General features: G+C 32.2%; 3 protein-coding genes across 3 annotated transcripts; 2 read left to right on the top strand and 1 right to left on the bottom strand.

The window, feature by feature from the left end:
- The first annotated feature begins 2,797 nt into the window (after positions 1-2,797).
- On the top strand, positions 2,798-7,027 carry LOC131596418 (uncharacterized). Its single transcript, XM_058869063.1, has 5 exons — positions 2,798-3,661; positions 4,412-4,464; positions 5,143-5,309; positions 5,406-5,557; positions 6,285-7,027. The coding sequence occupies exons 1-5, from the start codon at positions 2,896-2,898 to the stop codon at positions 6,650-6,652; spliced, it is 1,506 nt and encodes a 501-aa protein (XP_058725046.1). The 5' UTR covers positions 2,798-2,895; the 3' UTR covers positions 6,653-7,027.
- Positions 7,028-13,152: 6,125 nt separating this feature from the next.
- LOC131596417 (protein NDL2) lies at positions 13,153-18,307 on the top strand. The gene is made up of 11 exons (XM_058869061.1): positions 13,153-13,439; positions 14,760-14,859; positions 15,205-15,302; positions 15,447-15,535; positions 15,742-15,802; positions 15,883-15,969; positions 16,049-16,126; positions 16,205-16,261; positions 17,079-17,134; positions 17,427-17,562; positions 17,648-18,307. The coding sequence occupies exons 1-11, from the start codon at positions 13,374-13,376 to the stop codon at positions 17,867-17,869; spliced, it is 1,050 nt and encodes a 349-aa protein (XP_058725044.1). The 5' UTR covers positions 13,153-13,373; the 3' UTR covers positions 17,870-18,307.
- Positions 18,308-19,180: 873 nt separating this feature from the next.
- LOC131600566 (homeobox protein ATH1) lies at positions 19,181-22,096 on the bottom strand. The gene is made up of 6 exons (XM_058872710.1): positions 21,928-22,096; positions 21,338-21,503; positions 20,248-21,262; positions 19,750-20,105; positions 19,582-19,642; positions 19,181-19,489 (listed from the first exon to the last, which is right to left on the bottom strand). Exons 3-6 carry the CDS (start codon positions 21,238-21,240, stop codon positions 19,325-19,327), a joined length of 1,575 nt encoding a protein of 524 aa, XP_058728693.1. The 5' UTR covers positions 21,241-21,262; positions 21,338-21,503; positions 21,928-22,096; the 3' UTR covers positions 19,181-19,324.
- Between the last annotated feature and the right edge of the window lie 486 nt (positions 22,097-22,582).

The raw sequence follows: 22,582 nt of genomic DNA, 5'->3' as shown, positions 1-22,582 counted from the left end.
ATATAAGGATATTAATCCCTCGTCAACCCCTTTGAGCCTAAGAATTAGAAGTTTCTTTCTCGTACAGATTAAGACCTTGATCATAACCTGGGGCAGGGTAGTTACTCAGTTAATTCAATTATACTAGCCGTTGTTTACACAAATAACGACGGGCTCCCGCGACCATTAAGTCAGACAGTCAATATCCATCAAAAAGAAAGAAAAAACTGTTAAGTCAAAACCTATGAAGGAGACTTATCGAAAGTTGAAACATCCCGCTGACTGTAATCTCAAAATAAACAGTTTAGGAAAAAGTTAGGGATAACAAAGTAAAAAAAGAGGTCACTACAAATCCTCGACAAAAGAAAACATTACAAAAAAAAAGATGACTGCCTGTCCAAATAAACTGCCGGTGCTTTAACCATCATCAAATGTCAATGTTACGACTTCAAGCTATGCTAGGACTTAAACGGAAAGTTAACTGAGCATAGGATCGAAGAACATCATGAAGATTGGGATGGGTACAAATAAACTTTGAGCCATTATCCTTTGTTTCTTAAACCGTGAACCAAGCCATGTTACAACCCTTAAAAGTCCTAACTGAAGCATGTTTAGTTCGAAAGCACACTGTCACCAAAGAGGTATCCTGTCTCTTTAAGGTTTGTCACAAATGCTGAGTTGGTATCACGTTCTTACAAATATCACGCTTTTACATAATTTCAAGTTCAAAATGCTTTTCACACCTCCTTTTCAAAAAAAAAAAATTCAAAAGGCTACACTTATTTACAAGTTAAAGTCCTTATTCAAAATCTTTTATAATCACACACGACACATTTCAAACAAACAAACAAAAAGTGAGCTAAGTAATTAAGAGCCCATGGATAACCATGGATACAAAGGGTGCTTACACCTTCCCTTTGTATAACCTACCCTCCGAACTCAATCTCTTTAAAAAAAGGTCTTTCTTGTTCTTTTAGCCTTTCCTAAATTGGATAAAATAAAAGTCGGTGGCGACTCTTGCTACCCGCAAGATTTTTAAAAGTCAGTTCTCCCACCGTGTTTCAGGAGCTAATGGTCTCCGTAGGTGATGAAAAGGAAATTCAGGCAGTCAATTCATAATTCCTCATGGTCCCATACAAGAGCGTTTACGATTATATCTTTGGAAGACCTTTTGCACCCACACTAGACGTCGCAGCCTCGCTGGTGCACCTAAAGTTGAAGTATCACAATATCTAGGGAAGGACGACCACCATCATAGCCAACCTAGAAGAGGAAAAACGCAAAAAGAATCTAACAAGCCCTCTAGGAAGATCAAGGAGAAGGCATGATCATGGAGATTAATGTAACTTCCATCATCGAATAACTCAATAAGATGGACACCCAACCTCTAAAAAGTGACTAGACGAACAAAGGCTAGCAAAAGGAATAAGATGTGGCTATACCGACTATATATGTTTTTTTAATTCACTTATATTAAATATTGTGATTGTGTAACCATCATCCTTATGTACATGGATATTTTACGAGTATAAATGAAACATGTTATTTTTTGAAATATTTGTTTCTTTCTATTTGTGCATATTAATGAGGAGTCCGAAGTACGACCAACAAGCTCGAGGCTTGGTACATCTAAAAATAGAGGTGTTATCTGAGACGCTTTGCACGTCCAACTACAATAATCAATTTCTCACCCAAAATCATGGGTGCTACCGGAGACGCTTTGCACCTCACGAGTCAATATCAACACAATATCATATTTTATTTTTAATCAATATTAATTGAATTTATAGGTTTATTATTTATTTTACAATTAAGTATCTTATTTCAAATTTACATGTTTATTTATATATATTTTATATCGTATCAAATTAAATAATACTTAATAGTCGTGTAAACAATAAATTTTTCATCTCACAAATCACTATCAACACAATACCTATTTGAATACAATTGAGTTGGCTTTGACTAATATGCATAAGGATTTTACTTATGCACCATGCATAAGCCTACATAAGCCATTGAATCATGTTTTTAATCCAGTATTGAGTATTGAGTATTAAGTATTGAGTATTGAATGATGAGTATTGAGTATTGAGTAATAACAATTGATGTCTAGAATTTGATCCAATGATCCAAGGGATCATAATAATCTATGCATGGTGCATAGATTTTTATCTATGCATGGTAGTAACTGCACCCCAATTGAGTTTATTTGATTATTATTTATTTTAAAATTAAATAACTCTTTTAAATTTTATATCTGCATATAAATATATTTTATATGGTGTCCCCGTGGGTATCTTGGTAGTACTCCATTAGAGCATCTTCAATGGTGGTATTTTCTTTTGAGTTCTCCACCTAGACATGCCACATCATAGTACCATTGCATTGCAATGCAACTATGAAAAAATTGTGCTACCCAATCAAATTAGTTTATGAGGTAAAGTTGTGGGCCCAATAATAACTTTTTAGAATTATACAATTAAAATAAAAATTATAAAAATTATTTTAAGATAATGTGGCTAGTGGGACCCATAAAGAACCCAAAAATGGATTACACCATTGAAGATGCTCTTAAGTATAAGAGAAATAAATTTGAAAAGTAATTTCTAAAGTATATTATTTTCGAAACTACTATTTATAGAGGTATGAGTTTCATAAATAGAAAATGTGATATGCAATTTAATAATTTTGACCTCTTAAAACATTTTCTAAAAAAGGAAGAAAAAAAAGCACCAAATTCAAAAAAAGTTGGCCGTTATAAAAAGTACATATTCCTTCCCTCTCGTTTCCTTGTACTTGCTCCATTCACAACCACTCCCTATAACCTAGGGTTTCTCTCTCTCTCTCTCTCTCTCTCTCTCTCTCTCTCTCTCTCTCTCTCTCTCTCTCATCCCGGTGACTCTTCAACCGGAAATGAACCAAAACCAGTTGAAACAACTTCCACCACCTCACTACCAACCGATGCTCAAAGAATCAATCAACCGTTTCCTAACCGAATACCGAAAAGGCGCTACCAATTTCACCGACTTCACTTCAATCTTTTCCCGCACTCTTCACAGCACACCAGACCCTCCGATTCCAGTTCTGTGGTTTTATACAGCTCTTGAATTTCATACTTACAGGTTGGGAGTGGGAAAAGAATGTTCTGGAACTTCAGTGGATGCGGTTAAGGGTTTGTTTCAGTTGCTGGTTTCGTGTTCCGATGGGTGTGTGTCGATGAAGAGGATTGGTGTTCTCGCACCTTTGGTTTTTGAGCTTTACCGTTTGGGGGTTTGTGAGAAGGAAGTGAAGAGTGAAATTGAGGGTTTGGTGGAAGGGGTTGTTAGTTATTGTAGCATTTATTGTTTGAAGAGTGAAGTTGAGGTAGGGGGTGACGGGGTTGGGGTTTTGGAAGAGGGTTTTGTGGATTTGATACCGGTTTGGATGATTGGTTGTGAGGGTGGATTTGGGGCTGGGGGTGGTTTGAAGGAGTTTTTCCCTTTTGTTAGTGATCAGATTCGGAAGGGAATTGAGATGGGTTGTGAGGTTGGTTATTTGGCTGGGGTTGTCATGTTTGAAGCTCTTTTGTTGAAAATGTGGTTGGTTTTTGATGCTGGGATCACAAGAGGGGAGAAGGCGAAGAAATTGCAGGCTTCTGCGGCTCAGATCATGACAGGGTTTCATAATTTTTACTTTTTGGGTAAGAATTATTTACTTTTCTCATGATAATAACAATTAACAAGCAAGGTTTTATATGGCAGACTAGTAGTAGTCTTTGATATTTCAGCGAATCACAGCCGAATGCCGATAATGTTAGTCTCAATTGTGGTTACCTTGTTACTGCAAATACAAAATACGTCGAATAACATGATCGAAACCCTGATTACAACTACTTAGACGTTTTTCAAGCAGTTTCATTTATGTATATGATTGACTAGGGGTGTATAAGTTGGTAGAGTGTTTAGATAAACGCAAATAAAAATGAAAGCGTTTATATAGACTCTGTTCATTTATCAAATTATTATACATTCTCTCTCTTTTCCTTGGCAACCTTAATAACAACTCCGGTGTAATGAATAGCATTTGCTGTTTTTAGCAAATGTTTCAATATAGTTATGTTATTTCATTATGGAGTTTGGAGTAATGTAGGTTCACAACATTTTAGGAAGCTGGATCTTGATAAAATTTAAATTTCATTGTTTATTTATATTTGTGTGTAGTGTACTCAGGTTGTTTTTGATTTTCATCCATGAATCATCCATTCAGAATTGTCTCCTGTCTTTGTATGGGTCAATCTGATCATACAGGATTATAAATTTCTTAGTTCAAGTTTTACCTTTATTTGTTTATTATTTGTCAGCTTGACATTGGTCGAAACCTTTGCTTTCTGGGGTGACTTCATTACAGTTTTCGTGTATGTACTCCCTGACTGCTTATTGGTGCATACCAGATACCCTTTTCAGGATGATGTTGGAGCCAGTTTTACCAGTGATCTCCTTGCTGGTCAGTACAATCATACCATCTCTTTGCTTTAGCATTACTTGATTATAATTTGGTAGGTATTGTAGACAAAACACCTATTTTTTACCAGGAAACTATGTTTTGGTAAGCCTAATTTCAAACAGAATGAATGGAATAGATCAACCTGTTTTGCTCCCTTTTCCCACCCTTTTAGATAGAACAAACAAAGCATATCATTTTTCCATCTGCGGTCCTGTTTTGTTTTGTTCTTATATGCACCAAACTAAGAACAAAATTAATATTCTGTTCCAAAGATAATTTTTGTTGGCATGTAAAACCTATTTCACAGAATAGAGTATTACAGGCGAGGAGATCTGTTGGCTCCCTAATCACATAATTCATGCAGTGACTAAAGAAGAACCACACATTAATACGCGGGACTTTTGCGATTAGTTCACTGTTCACCAATTTTTTTGCCAAATTTGCAATGAATTAAGAAAAACCGGTTTGAGTAAGAGCATGGAAAACCGCCAAAAAAACCAGTCATAGTCTGTTTGAATAAAAATAAAGGGATCCGAGCTTATCAAACAATTATTATTATTTTAAAGCAGCGGATTATTGGATCTCACATTTGTGTTCTTCAAGAAGCGTATGCTGCATTTTATAGCTCATTTATAATTTTGTCATATTCAGCAATTTACTGGTTGTTATTTGCTCTAGGGTTCTGAAAATGAAGCTCTTTTAAAAGAAGTACTGTACAATTCTGTGATGATGATGGATTATTCATTCATAAACCGTCAAGCCGGAGTTTCACTGTATGCCAACGGCCTGAAAGATTTTGCAATTAATTGGCTGTTTGTTGCTGACTTAGCTATTCAGTCTGCTAGGTATGAGAAAACCCTATTGTAGCTATGAAGGATGAATTATGAAAGGGTTCTTGAATGTCTCAGCTAATAAGTCTCATAATCTGCTTGGTCACACAGGGAAAATGGTGATCACGGGAAGGCTACTTCTTATACCCTTGCCTTCTGTAGATCCTGCATTCCCATTCAATTGATAAACTGGGTTATTAGTCAAAGTGGCATAGACAGAAAGATCGGCAGACCAAGTGTTTCCACTCCTGTAGATCTTATAAGTGAGTTCGTCCAGTTACCCCTTTTATTTATTTTTTTATTTTTTTACTTCTCTTTGATTGGGATGCGGCTTGTATATTTTCAAAAAGTTCAGCAAGCTGTATAGTTTTTTAAAGAGATAGTGCAAATGCATCATTGTTCAAAACCAGTGATCACAACAAAGGTTGGCATCAAAGGCAGAACCATTCACTTACAGTACCTCCAAAAATTTATTAAAAAAGGAAGAAAGAAAATACAGAAAAAAACTAGAGAGGGCCAAGTTGGTAAAAAAAGTCTCATTAGTACAAGTTGGTAAAAAATTTCTCTAAATAAAAGAAGTACTAGCTAAACCAACACTAGCTAACCTATCATCACAAACATTTCCTTTCTTAAGCATATGAGAAACTCTAAAGTTGGTAAGATAGACAGAAATTTTCCATTGATTGAGAAATTTTGTAGGAACAATAGCCAAGTTAGAAAATGCTTGAAACTCAAGCTGAGAATCACATTCAAGCCAAAGGTTGAACCACATATTCTTGAAAGCAATCTCAATAAAATGCAGAGCATGCTGTATAATTGAATGTGCTTGGACAAAATTTCAAGTGGTATCAATATTGTTGGTGAATGGATTCCGACTATGGTTAACCGAGAAGAGCTGCCCATTTTTTGTAGTCTTTCCTTTTGTCTGCCAGGTTTTTTTGTTTTGTTTTGTTGCTTAATTAATGATTAGTGATTTCATATGATATTCAGAATGGCTTCTAGTTGTTGAGGAACAAGGATTGGTGATATTTGGTTGTGGAATTGCCAAGCATCGTGCAAAGGCTGTCCTTTACACTTCAAGAACCGAGCGTATACTTCCAGTGGTCAAACATCCCTTTTTAAATTTGATACATGGAGGGTCTGTGATCGATAGAGTTGGTGGTGATGTAGAGATGCATGATACCGTGGACGCCATGAGTTTGTGTGGTGATGATAAAATGAACACAACCACCATTGATGGAACTAGAAAACGCAAAGAAGGAATTGAGGATGACACAAAAGCTCAGCTAAAGTATATGCGATGTCAGTTTCATGAGAATTCTGTGAAAGAAAGCTCCTTTATATTCAGGCAACAATGATAGTTTGACTATCTAGTGGGAGTGTGACGAGGTATTTTGGTTCTCTAAGCTTAGGAATTAATGGCGCAATATTGTTGATGAAAACTTATGATAGTAGGCAGAGGTAGCAACTTTTTATGGATGTCATTTTGGTTACTTTTGCTGCTAGTTGTTAATATAACAAACATTTAGCAAAGTATCTTCTGGCATTAGGATGCATATTTGGAAATTCATTCAACCTGGATTTTCAATATTATTTTAGTCGGCATAATGCCATATGACAGATGACATGATGTACTTTGAAGCTTCATATTGCCAAACTGTGGCCATTAGACACCTGTCTTGTTCATGAAGCAAGATTTAGTATTATATGTAAGAAAAATATAATTACATGCATTCGTATGAAATATAATAGTATATGCCATGGCGGAGCTTGACTATTGAGAGAAATTTTTTTTATAAGCAAAATGAATTGATGAAAGTACAAGGGGGTACTCTAACTCATAACAATGAGAAATCAAAGTTTCAGGAAATCTAAAGGAGAATGCACAAAATCATACAATATGGTGCATTGGTGCATCTATTGACCTTATAAGTTATACCTAAGTTAGAGATGGCAAACAAGCCCTATCTTTGAAAGCCCCACTTATTATTGGAGATTTATTTTAAACCCTAAAGTTTTAGGCCCTTTACATAATGTATTTTTTTAGCCCATTGAGAATGCCCTATTTTATTCCAAAAACTTGCACAAGATTCTATTTGCACCAAGACTCCATTCTCTGTTCTGTTCAGCAAAGAAGTGTAATTATTCATTTGTTAAACAAAAATTACTTTTATTTTAAAGCTCCTTTGATTCTTAAATCACATTTATAGTATTAGCCATATCTTTCTATGTCTTTGAAACAACATAAGTAATAGTATCTACATTTTGCTTCAACTTCGCAGGTATTCTTAGATTAAAAATTTAAGAATTATAATTATTTATTTGTTAAAAAATATTTAAATGTTCAATAAATTAAGAATTTAAGAATTATAATTGTTTATTTGTTAAACAAAAAGTACTTTTATTTTAAAGCGGAATCAATGAAAGAGACTAAAAGTACATTTTGTTAAAATCAGTTTTATTTTATTTTTGTTTATTTATATCTTTTAATCTTATAACGAGTGAAAGCATTATTTGTATTCATTTTTTATCTGTATAATTGATTTACCATTAAAAAAGGCTACCTGATATTTGATATTACTTCATATAATATGATTATTTTATCGTAATTTGTTATGTTAGTGAAGTTTTTTATTGATAAGATAATAGTGAGATTATCAATATAAATTGATAATAAATAAATGTTTAGTAAGTGCATATAAGATTATAACACTGCAGTTAATGATAATCTATAAAATATGAGCTTTATTATTTTTTTGTTGAAAAAACATTTTTTAAATCTTTTTTAAAAAGTTGTTTATTTTGAAATATTTAATAGATTTTTTTAAAATTTTTTTATTTAAAAAAATTCATTTTTTATTTTTCAATTTTTCAATTTGTTTTAAATAATTATGTTTTTTTAATTTTTTATTCTAACTTTAGGTCCTATGTATTTGAGGGCTTACTATTGTTAAAGTTTTTTAAGCCCTCTTATTATTGAGGCTGTGACCCAAATTAATTGACCAAATTAATTGACCTCTTAAATTGACAACTCTAATACCTATAGCATGCTAATGCCATGACAACACTTTGATGTTCCAAATTAAATTATCTAAAAACTAGAGTGTCCTTTAAAAATGGCCAATTTTTTTTAATGCAAAACAACTTCATATGACTTTCATAATGTATCTTCAAAATTTCTAGCACTTATTTCAATCATAATAATTCACAATCATTTGTGTTATAGCTCTAAATTTTACTTCAGCATTTGATCGAGCAACTATACATTGTTTTTCACTCCTCCAAGTAACTAGTTTCCAACAAAACAAGATATAATAGCTTGAACATCAATATCAGTATAAGTTTCGTATACGTTTCAATAGTTAAATTGTCACCTCTTTTAAATAAGGGCAATCTCCATGGAGTAACTTTGAGATATTGTAGAACATGTTCTACAACTTGCAAATATATCTTCTTTAAATCATGCACAAATTGGTTGACCATATAAACTGCATATGTTAAATGTTAAATCAGGTCAAATATGTGACAAGTAATTCAACTTCCACCAACCTTAGACATTTTTCTTCTGAAGGCTTATCCTATGATTTTGATCAACAAAAACACTTTGTTAGTTTGCATTAAAGTTTTCTCTTTTACTGCAAAAGATCAAATACATATTTCCTTTAGATACATGTTTCCTCTGAAAGTTAAACACGTCTTATTTTGATTATGTTATCTCGATTCTCAATAAACTTTTATGTTGTGTAGTAATTCAAACTTAGTGAGTCTAATTTAAAAATTTAGTTACATGCTATTATATAGTTTGTTACTTCATGTATATATAATACTCTCTCTGTTTCTTTTTAAGTGTCATTTTAGCAAAGAGGTCTTCAACCAAGATAGTGGATTGTTAGAGTTGTTTTTTCTATTATACCCTCATTTATTTTCTCTTTCCAAATAACTTCAGTAATCACTCTATTTTTTTAATGACTAATTAAATAATTTATTGAAAAAGTAAGGGTATAATTGACAAATTATAATATTAAACTATAAAACACGACACTTAAATAGAAACAAAAAATTCTTTTAAAACGACACTTAAAAAGAAACGGAGAGAATAACAACTTTTGTATTGTGTAAACTACTCTCCCACTCAATCAATAAACAATACTCTCTTCTTTCATTCCACTACTTTCTATCTATCCTGCATTACCCTTTGCATTTTCATGGAATTCGGATAACACCAACAAATGATATCATGAGACTGATGAGTTCTAGGAATCAATCAGGTTTGTTACATATTTGTTGCTATCTTTTAGCAATGCATTTATATAGATTTATTTGATCAGATTGTATGTGATCAAATCAATTCATAAGACCTAACAACTGCGACCTATAGAAAGACAACACTGCACTGAGTCACGATACAAATGTATTATTCTGGGTTAGAGCACAGACAATCTGAATCCAAAATTCATCCAACCACTACCCGCATCCTACCTTAGAAGTAGGAAACACTCTATTTTTCGACACAATTCAAATTTAAAGTTCATTCACTCATCTTACTCACTTAGTGACTTGAGCGTTTATATTAATGTATTCACAATTTCATTGAAGATTATATATCAATACATAATATAGTTAGAAAAAAATTTAATATTATTGTTTGATTAAAATTTGAATCCAATACTTCAAATTTAGGTGAGTTCTAGTATTAATTGTCACTTTATAAATCTTGAAAAATGCTACTATTATTTTAAAACAATTTTCTTTACAGATGTAACATTCATTGAACCAGTGAGAGTAATAATAGTTTTCATTAAAATGCCACCTTATAAACTGCACTAGAAATAAAACACCTGCATTCCTATCTTCTTATTTCCTTCATAAATTTATTGCAATTAAACTCATAAATGATCACTTTGAAGTAGGTGTCATTCATCGTAAGTACACCCTCCGGTCACTATTATAAGCAAAAAAAATGGTCTAATTCTTGGTCACTATTATAAGCAAAAATCAATTATTACTAAATCATTTAATGCTGTAATTCCTAAGATACCCCTATATTTCATTTTCCAATACTTCATTAAATTTAATAAAGAGGATATTATAGTAAATTTAATCAATGTTTTCTCCAAAATCTAAAAAATTAACTACACTTAATTGAATTTCTTAATAATCGTGAAAACCATTTTTTTGCTTATAAATGTGACCGGAGGGTGTAGTTATCTTTCAATGTTTTGTGGTCACCACTCACCACACACAGTACAAGGATCATAATTCATTTGCACATAATACTACTACTACTAGTTTTGTGTAAAATTTTACACGTTTTGACTAAGCTATTCTTTGTGGGGAAACTCATCTAGTGAATTATTGTTTTTTTATTCTGATTTAATTAATTAATTTATTGCATGGATAGTGAGTGAATTATTGTTTTTATTATTATACGTAAAATTGTAGGGGACAAGGGATTCTAATTTTTATTGAAAGTGATATTTGTGCCCAATGCATAAAGTAAATGGAGCCCATATTTATTTGTTAAGGTACACACGTCTCAAAGTGCAATATTGCATGGTTGGTAGAGTGTTGACTTTATAGTAACTTTATTTTATTTTTTATATAAATTTCTAAAATGTTTAATAATAACATAAGATGCTTGAGAATAATATCTTTCCAAAATTCCATTCAAAGAAGAAAATCTAATAAATTTGTCCATAAAAGTTATATGATGAACTCATGGCGTCATTTATTATCAAATATATATAAAAAAAAGGCTACACGTTTTTAATAATAGTGTTCACATTTAGAAAATTAGAAAATATTTTATATGGAAAGAAAAGAAAATTAGCAAATATTGGAAAATTAAGATCTTGAAGTTTTTTCTTTCTTTGTGACATAGGCTCTTTTAAGAAAATAATTTGTTAAACAAAAAACAAAATTGAGAAAACAATACCATTAATGAATAAAAAACAATTATTTTCCTATATAAATTAAAGGTAAATGAATTGAGTTTCAAAATATTATCAGCAAAAAAAATCAATGGTCAAAAGTTAATTATCAAACTCTCTCATTTTCACAATGTTGTATTTTAAATTCTCATCTAAAGGTTAAAGGATACGGTTGCTCTCACACTTAGCTTAGCATAGGTCGACTCTGATATCATGTTAAAATCGATTTGAATCACATTCTTAAACTTAGTTGTAATGATGATGTTTTTTAAACATTTTTATACATCAAGGTCCTCAAAAAGAAAAACAATTTTTCACTATTAGCTGTTGATGAAACAAAATGGTCATCTAGTTGTTCACTCCAGTGTTATAAAAATCGGACCAGTCATTAAATCGGTGATGGTACTGAGTCACTGGTTCATTGGTTGAACCACTGTGTCAGTTGTCGAACCGCATCACTAAATCGGATAATTCGGTTGAATAAACTTGTCTCTATTGCACTACTATATATTTATTAAATCAATCAAATCAGATAACTTAGGGTGTGTTTGTTTCAAGTTATAAAATTATATTTCTTGAAATTCTATTCCCGGGATTATTAGACGGATGAGTTTAAAGTTTTAACTTGTCATTATTAGTTGGTTTGACTCATATTACCTGCAAAATAAACGAATTATGACATGGTTGAGCGGGTTGACTAGTTGGGTTAAAATAAAATTTAAAAAACTTTTTTTAATTATAAAAAGGAGTCAATTAATGTAACCACTTTAGTTTCATAAAAAATTCTCTTCTGTTGACTAGTTGTGAATTTATGAATTTTTTATTTTAAATTGTTGACTTATTATAAATTTTTAAATTATAAAATATAAATGGTAATTTGTCAATTAGTCACATATTTAGATGTCTTTAGAATGTTTTTATGTTAATTTTCTAAAATATTTTTATATTATTTTATGTATTTTCATTAATATTGTTTTAAAAATATTGATGGGTTCCATCAGTCGACCCGTCACAAAATGGGGCGCGTTAAATTTTCAACCCATAACTCTTTAGTTATTTTGCGCATTTCTTTCAAAATAGATAATGACGAAACAAATCTTATGAAAGTGAATTGATTTTTTTGTCATTTTTATTATAAGCCGATATTTTTTGCACATAATTGAAAAGACTACGATAAAAAAGTTTTCTAAAATATTTAACACTGCAGTAATTAGAGTATTTAATTTAAATTTTAGGATCTATTCGATTTGATTTTGTAAAATTGTTTTTAAATTTTTAAAAGTTAAAATTAATTAAATTTGTTTGATAGTTTATTTTTTAATAGTATTCTCTATTTTAAAGTTTTAAAAACTAAAAAGCTTAAATATACTTTATAAGTTTAGTTTTTTTTTGATTTTATGTTTGGAAAATTAGAAAGAGAAAAAAAATAAGAAAAAGTGATACACTTATGACAAATCTATAGTACTATATAATTTTAAAATAATTTTTAAAAGTTAGATTGTCAAACCTTTTTTAATAGTGATACAATTTTCATTAATGATATATTTTCTTTTTATTATATTTAAATAAAACTCTTTTTTAACATTAATTTACAAAAATAATTTAAAAAAAACAAAAAACTAAACCTAATTAAACTAGTCCTAAATTTCAACCAAGTGCTAGTGAGTTGAATAATATAATACCATTTTTGACTTTTTGTACCAAAAAATATCAATTTCATTTTAGTCTTAAAAATTATATATTCTTTAAATACCATGACCTAATTTCGTAAATCAATGAATCTCATCAAAAAGATGAGTTTATTATATTTCCATAATAAAAAAAAATAATATATTAGAATATTTTCTTTTCAATAAAAAAAGAAAGAAAGAAAAAAGAAAAATGTCGGCCTACCCAAGTGTGGTTAATTTAACCAGAGTCTCAGGTTCCAACTGTTGATGCGGACCGCTCGTGAGAGAATCGTCGGTGACTCGGTTTTGACTCGTTCGAGTTTATTACCAGTAACAACGACTCACCGCGATTCTTTGTTTTTTTCTTCTTTATTGCCATTGCCATATAAATCAAACCAAACCAATTCTCCAACTGCATTTCCAAACGCAAACGCAAAAGCGATTTCCATAATTCATTTTCTATTAACTCTTTCATCCACATGGCTGATTCAACACCTACCGATTCAGTGTCGGTGGATATGGATTCCATAACTTCTTCTCCTAAGGTCTTTCTACCTATCTGCATTCTCCTTATTCATCATCATCTTCCATTGTTCTCTCTTATTATCATCTATAACTTTTAATTGCTTATTTATTTTTCATTCATAAACGTTTTTTTTGTTATGTTGATTTTTTTTTTTTTTTGTGTTTTGAAGTTTTGTTTATGTGTTTGTGTGATCGTTGATGTGATATTAGAATATGAATGAAGGTTGATGTGAAAAGTTAGGAATAATGTGAGCTTGTGATGATTCTCATTGGTATTGGTGTTATAAAGTTACTTGTTATAGCTATAGCTACTAGTTCAGTTTTGGATATGAGTTTAAAGGTTTGAAGATTGAGTGAAGATATTTGAGTTTGTGTTTATCTTGGTTTTGAACGGATTGAAGAAATAGGATTTGTTTGTAAAGTTTTTCTGTTATGCTTTTGTTTTTTCAATGAGAGTGTTGTGGTTACATGAGGTTTTTGATCGTGGTTTAGTTAACGGTGAGCGGTTTAGAAGTGATTTGTAATAAGAGTTGCAGATGGTTAGTATTTGCACTTGAGAAATGGTTAACAGTATTGAGAGAATTGTGATTGAATGAAGTTGATGTTGCTTCAATAGTAGCCGTTTTGTAGTCACGAAGATATCGAGGAACTTGGTGTTGTGGCGTAGAACGCGGTTACTGGCTGTTTAATAAAACCCTATATTCTAGAGAAATAATTTTGATTAAAAATGTACCTCTTAAAAAAATATGGTTCTTGATATTACAGAGAATCACAGTTGTTAAGGATCGCAGTTGGAAAGCGATTATTGGGATATTACAGAAAATTTTGGTCAAATGAGGTAGCTGCTGGTCGTAAACCTTTTATTGAAACTCTAGGCCCTAGTAGAATAATTGATTAAAGAGGCACCTCTTCTGATGATATTTCTTCATTGTCGTCTTGAAAAGGTTTGAACCTTCATGTTATGAACTGTTTCTTTGCATGTGCCTTCCATTTTGTGAGTTGAATGAGCCCTCAGCATTTTTCCCATTTTGTTGTGCATGCAAAATTCGTAGACGTGATTTAGACTTTCCACGTTTTAGTTTTCAACGTCTGAATTTTTCTTTTTGCTCCCTTTAAACTTTTGTGACAAAGCTTGAATGGAGCTTCAAATATAATTTTCTTCCTTGCCAAGATAAATTTGATCTGCTATAAAACATCTATTGCTCCCTGACCTGATCCGCTCGTCTTTTGTTTAGTATCTATTATTAAATGCGATGGGAATATCGGAAGCAATTTATTGTCTGATTTGGTTAACTTGGTTGGCTGTTACTGATTGATATGCTAATGGTATATCTCTGCAGGAACATATTATCAGAACATGCCATGGTTCTGTCTCTGTTGCTGTGTATGGAGACCGGGACAAGCCAGCTCTAATCACTTACCCGGATTTGGGTTTAAATTGTAAGTTTAAATAGGTTTTATATAACACTTAACTTTTTTGTTATTTTTTTAAACTGCTGGGCTTTACTATATCTCGGGTAGCTTCTGCTTTTAATATATGTAGCACAATCTTCATAAAAAACGTTCACTCTTTTACCACCTCAAGAATACGTTTTGTTTCCTTATTAAAGTTTTTTTTAGCAGTCAAGGTTCCTAAAATGTTTTATACAGAGTAAACAAAATCTAAATGACTTTTTGTGGATTTTACCAGAAATTGTTGCTTTCTTGACATTGTTTCTTTTGTTTATATACTACTGACAATCTAATTTTTTTCTTTCCGTGCGCGTGGTATTGCGGTTTCATCAGATGTCTCCTGCTTTCAGGGGTTATTATTTTGTCCTGAAGCATATTACTTGCTGCTCCACAATTTTTGCATATATCACATTAGTCCACCTGGGCATGAGGTCTGTAGCTTTATATCTTGAAACTTTACTATCGTATTGTTTGATTAATATGCCTGCAGTCCTCGCTGTTATGGATATTTATATTGTTGAATGTAATTTACCTGGTTGCTTATCATTCTGTGCTTTCTTCAAGAGCTATTGCAGTTGGGAGCAGCTAAAATTGATGCAGATTACCCTGTTCTATCCGTAGATGACTTAGCCGATCAAATAGCCGAGGTGCTTAACTTTTTTGGGTGAGTGTGTTCAAATGTAATCAACAATTGCTTTACATTTAGTGGCGTAAGTAATTGCTTTTAAAGCTATCTCCATTTGGCTTCAAACGCTGGATAGATTGAATTGAAAGTGATGGATTAGTAACTTGTGTAACTTATTCTAGCAGATGATATTTTTCTTCCTTGCATCATGGGATCTAACCTTGCTGCTCCTTTTTTATTTTCAGTCTTAATGCAGTTATGTGTATGGGAGTAACTGCTGGGGCTTACATTCTTACCTTATTTGCTGTAAGTTTTCATGTTTTGCCCCCTCCGTCTCTTAAATGATTTTAAATTACTTAACAGATTTTTCTAACTCTTGACAACAGATGAAGTATAGACAACGTGTTCTTGGTTTGATACTTGTTTCTCCTCTATGTAAAGAACCGTCTTGGTCTGAATGGCTTTACAACAAGGTTCCTTTTCTATGCTGAAAGATTATATCTTGTAAAAAATTCATCTCACATTTTGCTAAAGAATTTGTAATATTTGCAGGTCATGTCAAATTTACTATACTTTTATGGCACGTGTGGCGTGGTAAAGGAATTATTACTGAAGCGGTACTTCAGCAAGGTATATTTATGTCCAAAAGCAACCGTTGTTATAATTCTAGTGTTAGGCTGATACATTTAATTTTATATGTGGTGATAGGAAATTCGCGGGGGTACTAATATATCGGAATCAGATATAGTTAAAGCATGCCGAAGGGTTAGTCAATGTATTTATTTTTATGTAGGGACTGGTTTTAAGTGGCATTTAACATGTGCCTACAAATAAATTTTCCCACCACGGTCAAATGCACACATGACATTATGCCCCACCCCAGTGATTCTTTGATATATCATTTTTGTCTCAAGTATCAACATTACATCATTTTGGCCCAAAGCAATTGATTTTTGGACATTATGGTAATTTCCTCACTTTACCCCTTTTCTGGCAACTGAAAAAACTTTTCTGCGTGTCTTCATTGCTTTTTTTCCCCCACTCCTTTCTACATCACAAACGATACCTTATTATATGAGCATCACTTGGCTCTTTAATTTGCATTAACAATGCTTCATAATAATAGGAAATTTCCGCAACAAATAAACATGACATTATATATCAGTCTCTAATTAGTTATTAACAATTGTTTTCAAAATAAGCATAAAGGTAACAGTTTAAAGTTAAACTGCAAAACTTCAATCTTTAGCTCCTGTACAGTGGCATAACATTTGACAAGCATTGTTAAAATTTAGTTAATACGCACGATAGATCTCAAACATTAAAAAAAAAATCCAAATGTATCCATTCCGTAAATAAGTATACTAAATTTCAACTCATTTTACAATTAGGTTGCCCTTCAAATATCATGTCGGTTGATTTCAAAACTAGTAGTATATAAATAAATGGTATAATGTGCATTTGACTATGGTTGTTAAATCTATTCATTCGATCGTGTTAAAGCCACCCTGGGTTTAATTAGTTGTTGGTTTTCTGAAGCTGAACACTCCTGGTCTGAGTCTGTTTTGATGTTTTATGACAGTCGTTGGGTGAGAGGCAAAGCACGAATGTGTGGAGGTTCCTCGAAGCTATTAATAGGTATGATATTTTACTTCCAAGGTTGCAATTTTCATTTTCCTTTTGAAGGTGGGATGTTTTAGGAGTGGTGATTTCTTATTATCTGCAACATGTTCATTATTGCTAAGGTTGCAACAACAACACTCAGAAATTAATCATATATAATTGTATTCATCGCTGATAAATCACCTGTTTTGTTACACAGTTAACACCAACACTTCGATTCAATATGTTTAGGGATGGCACTGCAATTGTACATGTTGCATAGGGACACATTCGATTTTTATTTAACTTTTGTGTTGGCATCTTATAGGAGACCTGACCTAAGTGAAGGATTGAGAAAATTACATTGCCGGTCTCTAATTTTTGTCGGGGATATGTCTCCGTTTCACTCCGAGGCACTCCATATCACTTCAAAGTTAGACAGACATTATAGCGCCTTAGTTGAGGTATGTAAATAGTTCAATTTCCTGATATTTGAGATCAGAATATCAGAATGAGCTATAATTTACATCTGTTTATTTGGAGCTACAGGTTCAAGCATGTGGATCAATGGTAACAGAGGAGCAACCTCATGCTATGTTAATACCAATGGAGTACTTTCTCATGGGATATGGTCTGTACAGGCCATCAAGATTGAGTGTCAGCCCAAGAAGTCCTTTGAGTCCATCTTGCATTTCTCCTGAGCTTTTTTCACCAGAGAGTATGGGTTTGAAATTGAAACCTATAAAAACAAGAATTACTGGGGAAATGTAGAAGTAGATGAATAATAGTTGGTTGGCAATTTGCTTCCCCATCTGATCTGTTCATGGAATAAGTTCATTTTTCTATGATTAGTAAGAGAGATGATGAAATAGGGGATGCCATATTGTTGTATAGATAATGAGATAAGGAAATAAGAAATCAACAAAAAGGAAAGAAACTGTAAGAGTTTAGAAGAAATGAACAGATAGTTATTCATTCATTTATAATCATAGATTTTAGTCAATGAGTCTGAAGCCTGAAGTTGACAGCTTCAGAATTGTTGTTTTTGTATTTAGTTTTGTTTTAAAGGAAGTTGTGAGTACAATTGTAAAGCAAACATGGAGACATATAATGTCATCTCCTGCTTTGAAAAAGTTGTCGGCAATCGACATCTTTTTCACTGTTTATATATATGTTATATTTTATTGGCTGTTTTGCCTGTGACTTTCATTTGTTTTTGCATTTTATCATTATGGAAAAGTGTTACTATTGTTCATTTTGTTAGATGTAATATGTAATGGACTTTTTATGATAAATCATCAATCACAAATATTTCATGAACAAATTAGCAGTTGCAACCCTAATTACTCTTTATCAAGAAGCCTCTATATATCTGTATTCATAATTATATTAGGAAAGATGATTTAAACATTTCTACAAAGACAAATATTAAAGATTAAGACTTAACATTTTCAAACTTGCAACCACTTGTCAAGGTCATGTATGTGCCCACTTTTGTTAAGGGTAGGGGACCTAATGCCTTTATAACATGATAATGATAATATGGGTATAATAAACCAATGATTAATTTGCTACTTAAATAGTAAATATTAGTTAATTTTGTACTTTGAAGGCATATAACAATATCTTATCAAACCTTGTGTTTTTTTGTTTTCATATTCATTCATTACAATTTTGATTTATTAGTTAAGGATGCTCATGAATGAATTAAAAGAGCAATGCATTATCACAGCTGTATATTGTATTATCTTGAAATTAAATACATTTCCATTGAGAAGGTATATTTATTTTGTTTTATGTTTGTACTAAATTCAAATATTTTTTGTTATTTAAAGAAGTTTTGATATTTTGTTAAAAGTGGCATTGTTAGATAATGGCCCACTAATAGAATGGGTTATCAAACTCAATAATTTTTGTTGATATATGTGTCCATCAATGAAGTTATAGGTCAAATTCTAAGATTCATTAGACAAGTCTAACTTTGTTTTCATAATCAAACCTTGAATTTTTATGTTTGATGGATTTTGTTAGCACATCACTCCTGTATAGAAGTCTAAGATCCATTAGACGAGTCTAACATGATTTTCAAGAGAATTGTAACTCTTCATATATAATAGCAATGCTTCACTAAATAGAGAGCATTATGCACAATTCATGTTTTGTGTTCTTACATGATCCAAAATTAAAAACAATAGATGCTTCTACATATGCTACTTTCTACACCCTTCAATTGATATTAAACATTTGATTGTTTATGCTTATTCTGCTTCTTTCACTGCTCTCGTTTTCTCCTTCATTTCTACAAGCTTTTCTTCTATTCATTTCAGCATACATTTCCTCAATCAACGGCTTCCATAGCCGAACACGCGCATTTATAAACCAATTAGATACCTATTCAACCAACAACAAAGAATAACTATATGTTTCATAGAATTTCTATAAAATATCGATCAAAGAATGTATGCTATAATAGTATTCAATACCTGACTTCTAGTCAATCCACTTTTTATCGCAAGTAAATGCTTCTCCGCATCTTTAGGATACCTGAAGTTCATCAGATCATAGTTAAAACCTTGAACATTGTGATCAAAATCGCAGTTGAAGACCTTTAACGTAAAACTTTGATTAATTGTTCGCTTATAGATACTTACGGATGGAGGAAATTCTGAAACATCCAATCGCGTAGAACGGAAACAGATCTTTCTGGCAAGCCCCTTTGAGGTCTCCATAACTGATCCTTCCTTTTCATCTGTTGTAGAGCCCATTGCTTCTGAATGAACGAAGTTTCTAAAGACAATTCCTTATCCTCTTCCGAACGCGAGCTATTAAAATTCGATCCCATGGCAAGAATTTGATTGCTTATCCTCTCTCTCAAATCCTTATAGAGTCGAGAAACCGTTTTGACAGCAAAATGTGCATGTATATGTGGATCCAGCTCAGTAGCAGCATGAAATGCAGATACAACAGTGTGAACCTCATCCAAACATTGACTGTATTGATTATCCACCTATGTAAAAACAAGACTAATATTAGCATTCTAGACTCAAAATCTACGAATCTTAGCTTCAAGTAGAATCAATTATGGAATGCAGAATTGATTCTACTCGAGAGCATGCAAACATATAATGTAATGTTAAGTAGTAGTGTACCAGCTGTAGAAGCATCAGAAGTTGTGATTTCTTTGATTCAGCAGCCTGCCTTTGCATTGAAGAATCAGCATACATCTCCGACTTAGAATTCGCATCGCTGTTTATTCCTATCCTTCTCTTGGTCGTGTTCGACGAACTCGATTTATTTCCTTGCCCTCTAACACCAGAGCCTGAGTAACTTATCTCATCTAGATTCTCAAAAGAATAAGTAGCAATTTGAACAAGTATCTCCTGAATTACAGCAAGGTATCTTGATCCTAATAACGCGGGCGAGAATTTAACATGTTTATTATTACCTAAACTCATAGAAAGTTCCATACTACTACAAGAAGCTTGTTCCAAACCCGATCTTGTTCCATTCATGCTATGAGTCAAGTCAGAGCAACTAATCTCCGAACACTGACCTGAATTCGGAGACGTTGCAAGACTTAGTGAAAGCTCATTGCTACAATTTGATGAACTATAAGCAAGATTTGATGATTGCCATCCATTCGGATCAATGTTCGCAATCGTCGAATACGACATGAATTCGGTTCCACCGTTACCCTCTTGAGGTTTCATAAACTTGTTAACATAGCTATTATTATGACCAAAAGGGTTTGAACTTGAAGTATCATGCCAATTATTGAACATGTAAGGAACCATAGCTTCTAAATTATCATGAAAATCATTGTTAACAATGAGATTCGAAGGATTCGATGGATTTGAGGGATTTTCCACGATAGTCCTTCCTTGTTGTGATGAAACAAATGAAGTAGAATCAGCAATAGTTTGATGATGATTCATGAAGCTGCTAGTGCTACCACCATCAACATGGTTATTACTACTTACATGTTGATGTTCTTGATTTTGCTCACCAGAAAGTATTGGAATTCCATTTATAATGTGTTGGTTGTTAAGATCAAATGAATAGCAATGATGTGTGATATCTTCTATGACAGATGAAATTTGACCAGTCATGTTCATTTGAGCATTGTACACATCATTCTCCATTGATGAAACAATTTAGAAAATGCTACAAAAGAAGAAAAGAAAATAAGCTTAGAAAAATGACTTTTGAGTACTTATTTGTAAAGAGAAATGAACCAACCTTTTCTTAATGAAGCATAGGAATAAGAAGCTATCGATGAGTTACCACCCTCCAAAATCAAACAATGCTACCATATAAACTTCACATAAATCTTCAAAAACCTTTCAAATTCCAAACATTTGACAACTCCTTTGCAAGATTTGTAGTAGACTTGTCCTTTGAGAACCTAGAAAACCACAAACCAACAAGAGAAACAAAAACATGAGCATTGTTGATTATAGTATCATTAAACTTGGTCTTAAAAATTCTACTACAATGTAAAGAACAAAGTAACTGCTATCATTTTAGTGTTTGAAAAGAAGAATAAGAATCAAAACTAAGTTGAGCAAAAAGCATGGTAAAAAGGGTAACATAACATGCATTGGTTTCAAGTTGCATGAACATTATCAATATTTTAATTCAAGTATCCCAAACCCCAAAAGCACATTTTTCATTTCACAGATCCCATTGCACACACTTCATTTCTCAACTTGAAAAACACACATAAAAAGCTCAAAATTTTACACTATCTCTCTCCTACATCCTATAAAAAAATCACCTCAAGAAAAACAAAAGCATTCAAGAGAGAGAGAGAGAGAGGTGTTATGCACCTATCTATAATCTATGTAAGCATAGATGGAGAGTGAAGAAGATAGTAAAAACCAGAAAGAAGTAAAAGAAGGAAAGAGAGAAGAGAGTGTATAGTGTTATGTGCAGTGGCACTCATTTCTGTTTCAGGCTTTAGAGGGCCCATCTTTTCACTCTCTCTCTGATCATTTATCTGAATCACTGCAAAAAAAAACTCTCTCTCTTCTGTTGATATAGGCTATAAGGCTATAGCAGCAGCAGAAAGAAACATTTACGCTTTTTTAGCTAAATTTAAAACAAGTTGGTAAGTAGAAAAGAAACAAGAGTTACATAAAGGGGTAAAAGAAAAACTGAAAAAGAGAAAAGATTGGCGTGTGATGTGAAGAAGAAATTATACATGCACTGTTGTGTTGTGTTGTGTTGTGTTGTGTCATGGGATAGATAGATAGATAGATACATAGGGTTCTATAGTATAGGTGTGTACTTTTTTATGAGATTAAAGTGTGTGATGTAAGGGATATATAAAATGACGCAATTTTGTGTATGATAAGTCATATCTCCATAGTTCTGAAATTTAATGCAGCAAATCATTGTTCAGTATTTATTCGGCGGGAACATTACACATTTCATATCAACACACACCAATTCACACTTTCACTTTTTTATATTTTCATAGGA

This window comes from Vicia villosa, linkage group LG4 (assembly GCF_029867415.1).
Source record: "Vicia villosa cultivar HV-30 ecotype Madison, WI linkage group LG4, Vvil1.0, whole genome shotgun sequence".
Lineage (NCBI taxonomy): Eukaryota > Viridiplantae > Streptophyta > Magnoliopsida > Fabales > Fabaceae > Vicia > Vicia villosa.
Note: the sequence above shows the minus strand (reverse complement) of the source record. Positions and strands in the feature narration are given on the sequence as shown.

Coding starts and splice junctions, on each gene's coding strand:
- LOC131596418 (XM_058869063.1), top strand. CDS start 2,896: ATGAACCAAAACCAGTTGAAACAACTTCCACCACCTCACTACCAACCG. Junction 4,465..5,142: donor TACCAGTGATCTCCTTGCTG/GTCAGTACAATC, acceptor TATTTGCTCTAG/GGTTCTGAAAATGAAGCTCT. Junction 5,558..6,284: donor CACTCCTGTAGATCTTATAA/GTGAGTTCGTCC, acceptor TATGATATTCAG/AATGGCTTCTAGTTGTTGAG.
- LOC131596417 (XM_058869061.1), top strand. CDS start 13,374: ATGGCTGATTCAACACCTACCGATTCAGTGTCGGTGGATATGGATTCC. Junction 16,127..16,204: donor TGAAGCGGTACTTCAGCAAG/GTATATTTATGT, acceptor ATGTGGTGATAG/GAAATTCGCGGGGGTACTAA. Junction 17,563..17,647: donor ATTATAGCGCCTTAGTTGAG/GTATGTAAATAG, acceptor TTGGAGCTACAG/GTTCAAGCATGTGGATCAAT.
- LOC131600566 (XM_058872710.1), bottom strand. CDS start 21,240: ATGGAGAATGATGTGTACAATGCTCAAATGAACATGACTGGTCAAATT. Junction 19,643..19,749: donor TTTCAGAATTTCCTCCATCC/GTAAGTATCTAT, acceptor GATGAACTTCAG/GTATCCTAAAGATGCGGAGA. Junction 19,490..19,581: donor GTGGATTGACTAGAAGTCAG/GTATTGAATACT, acceptor TTGGTTGAATAG/GTATCTAATTGGTTTATAAA.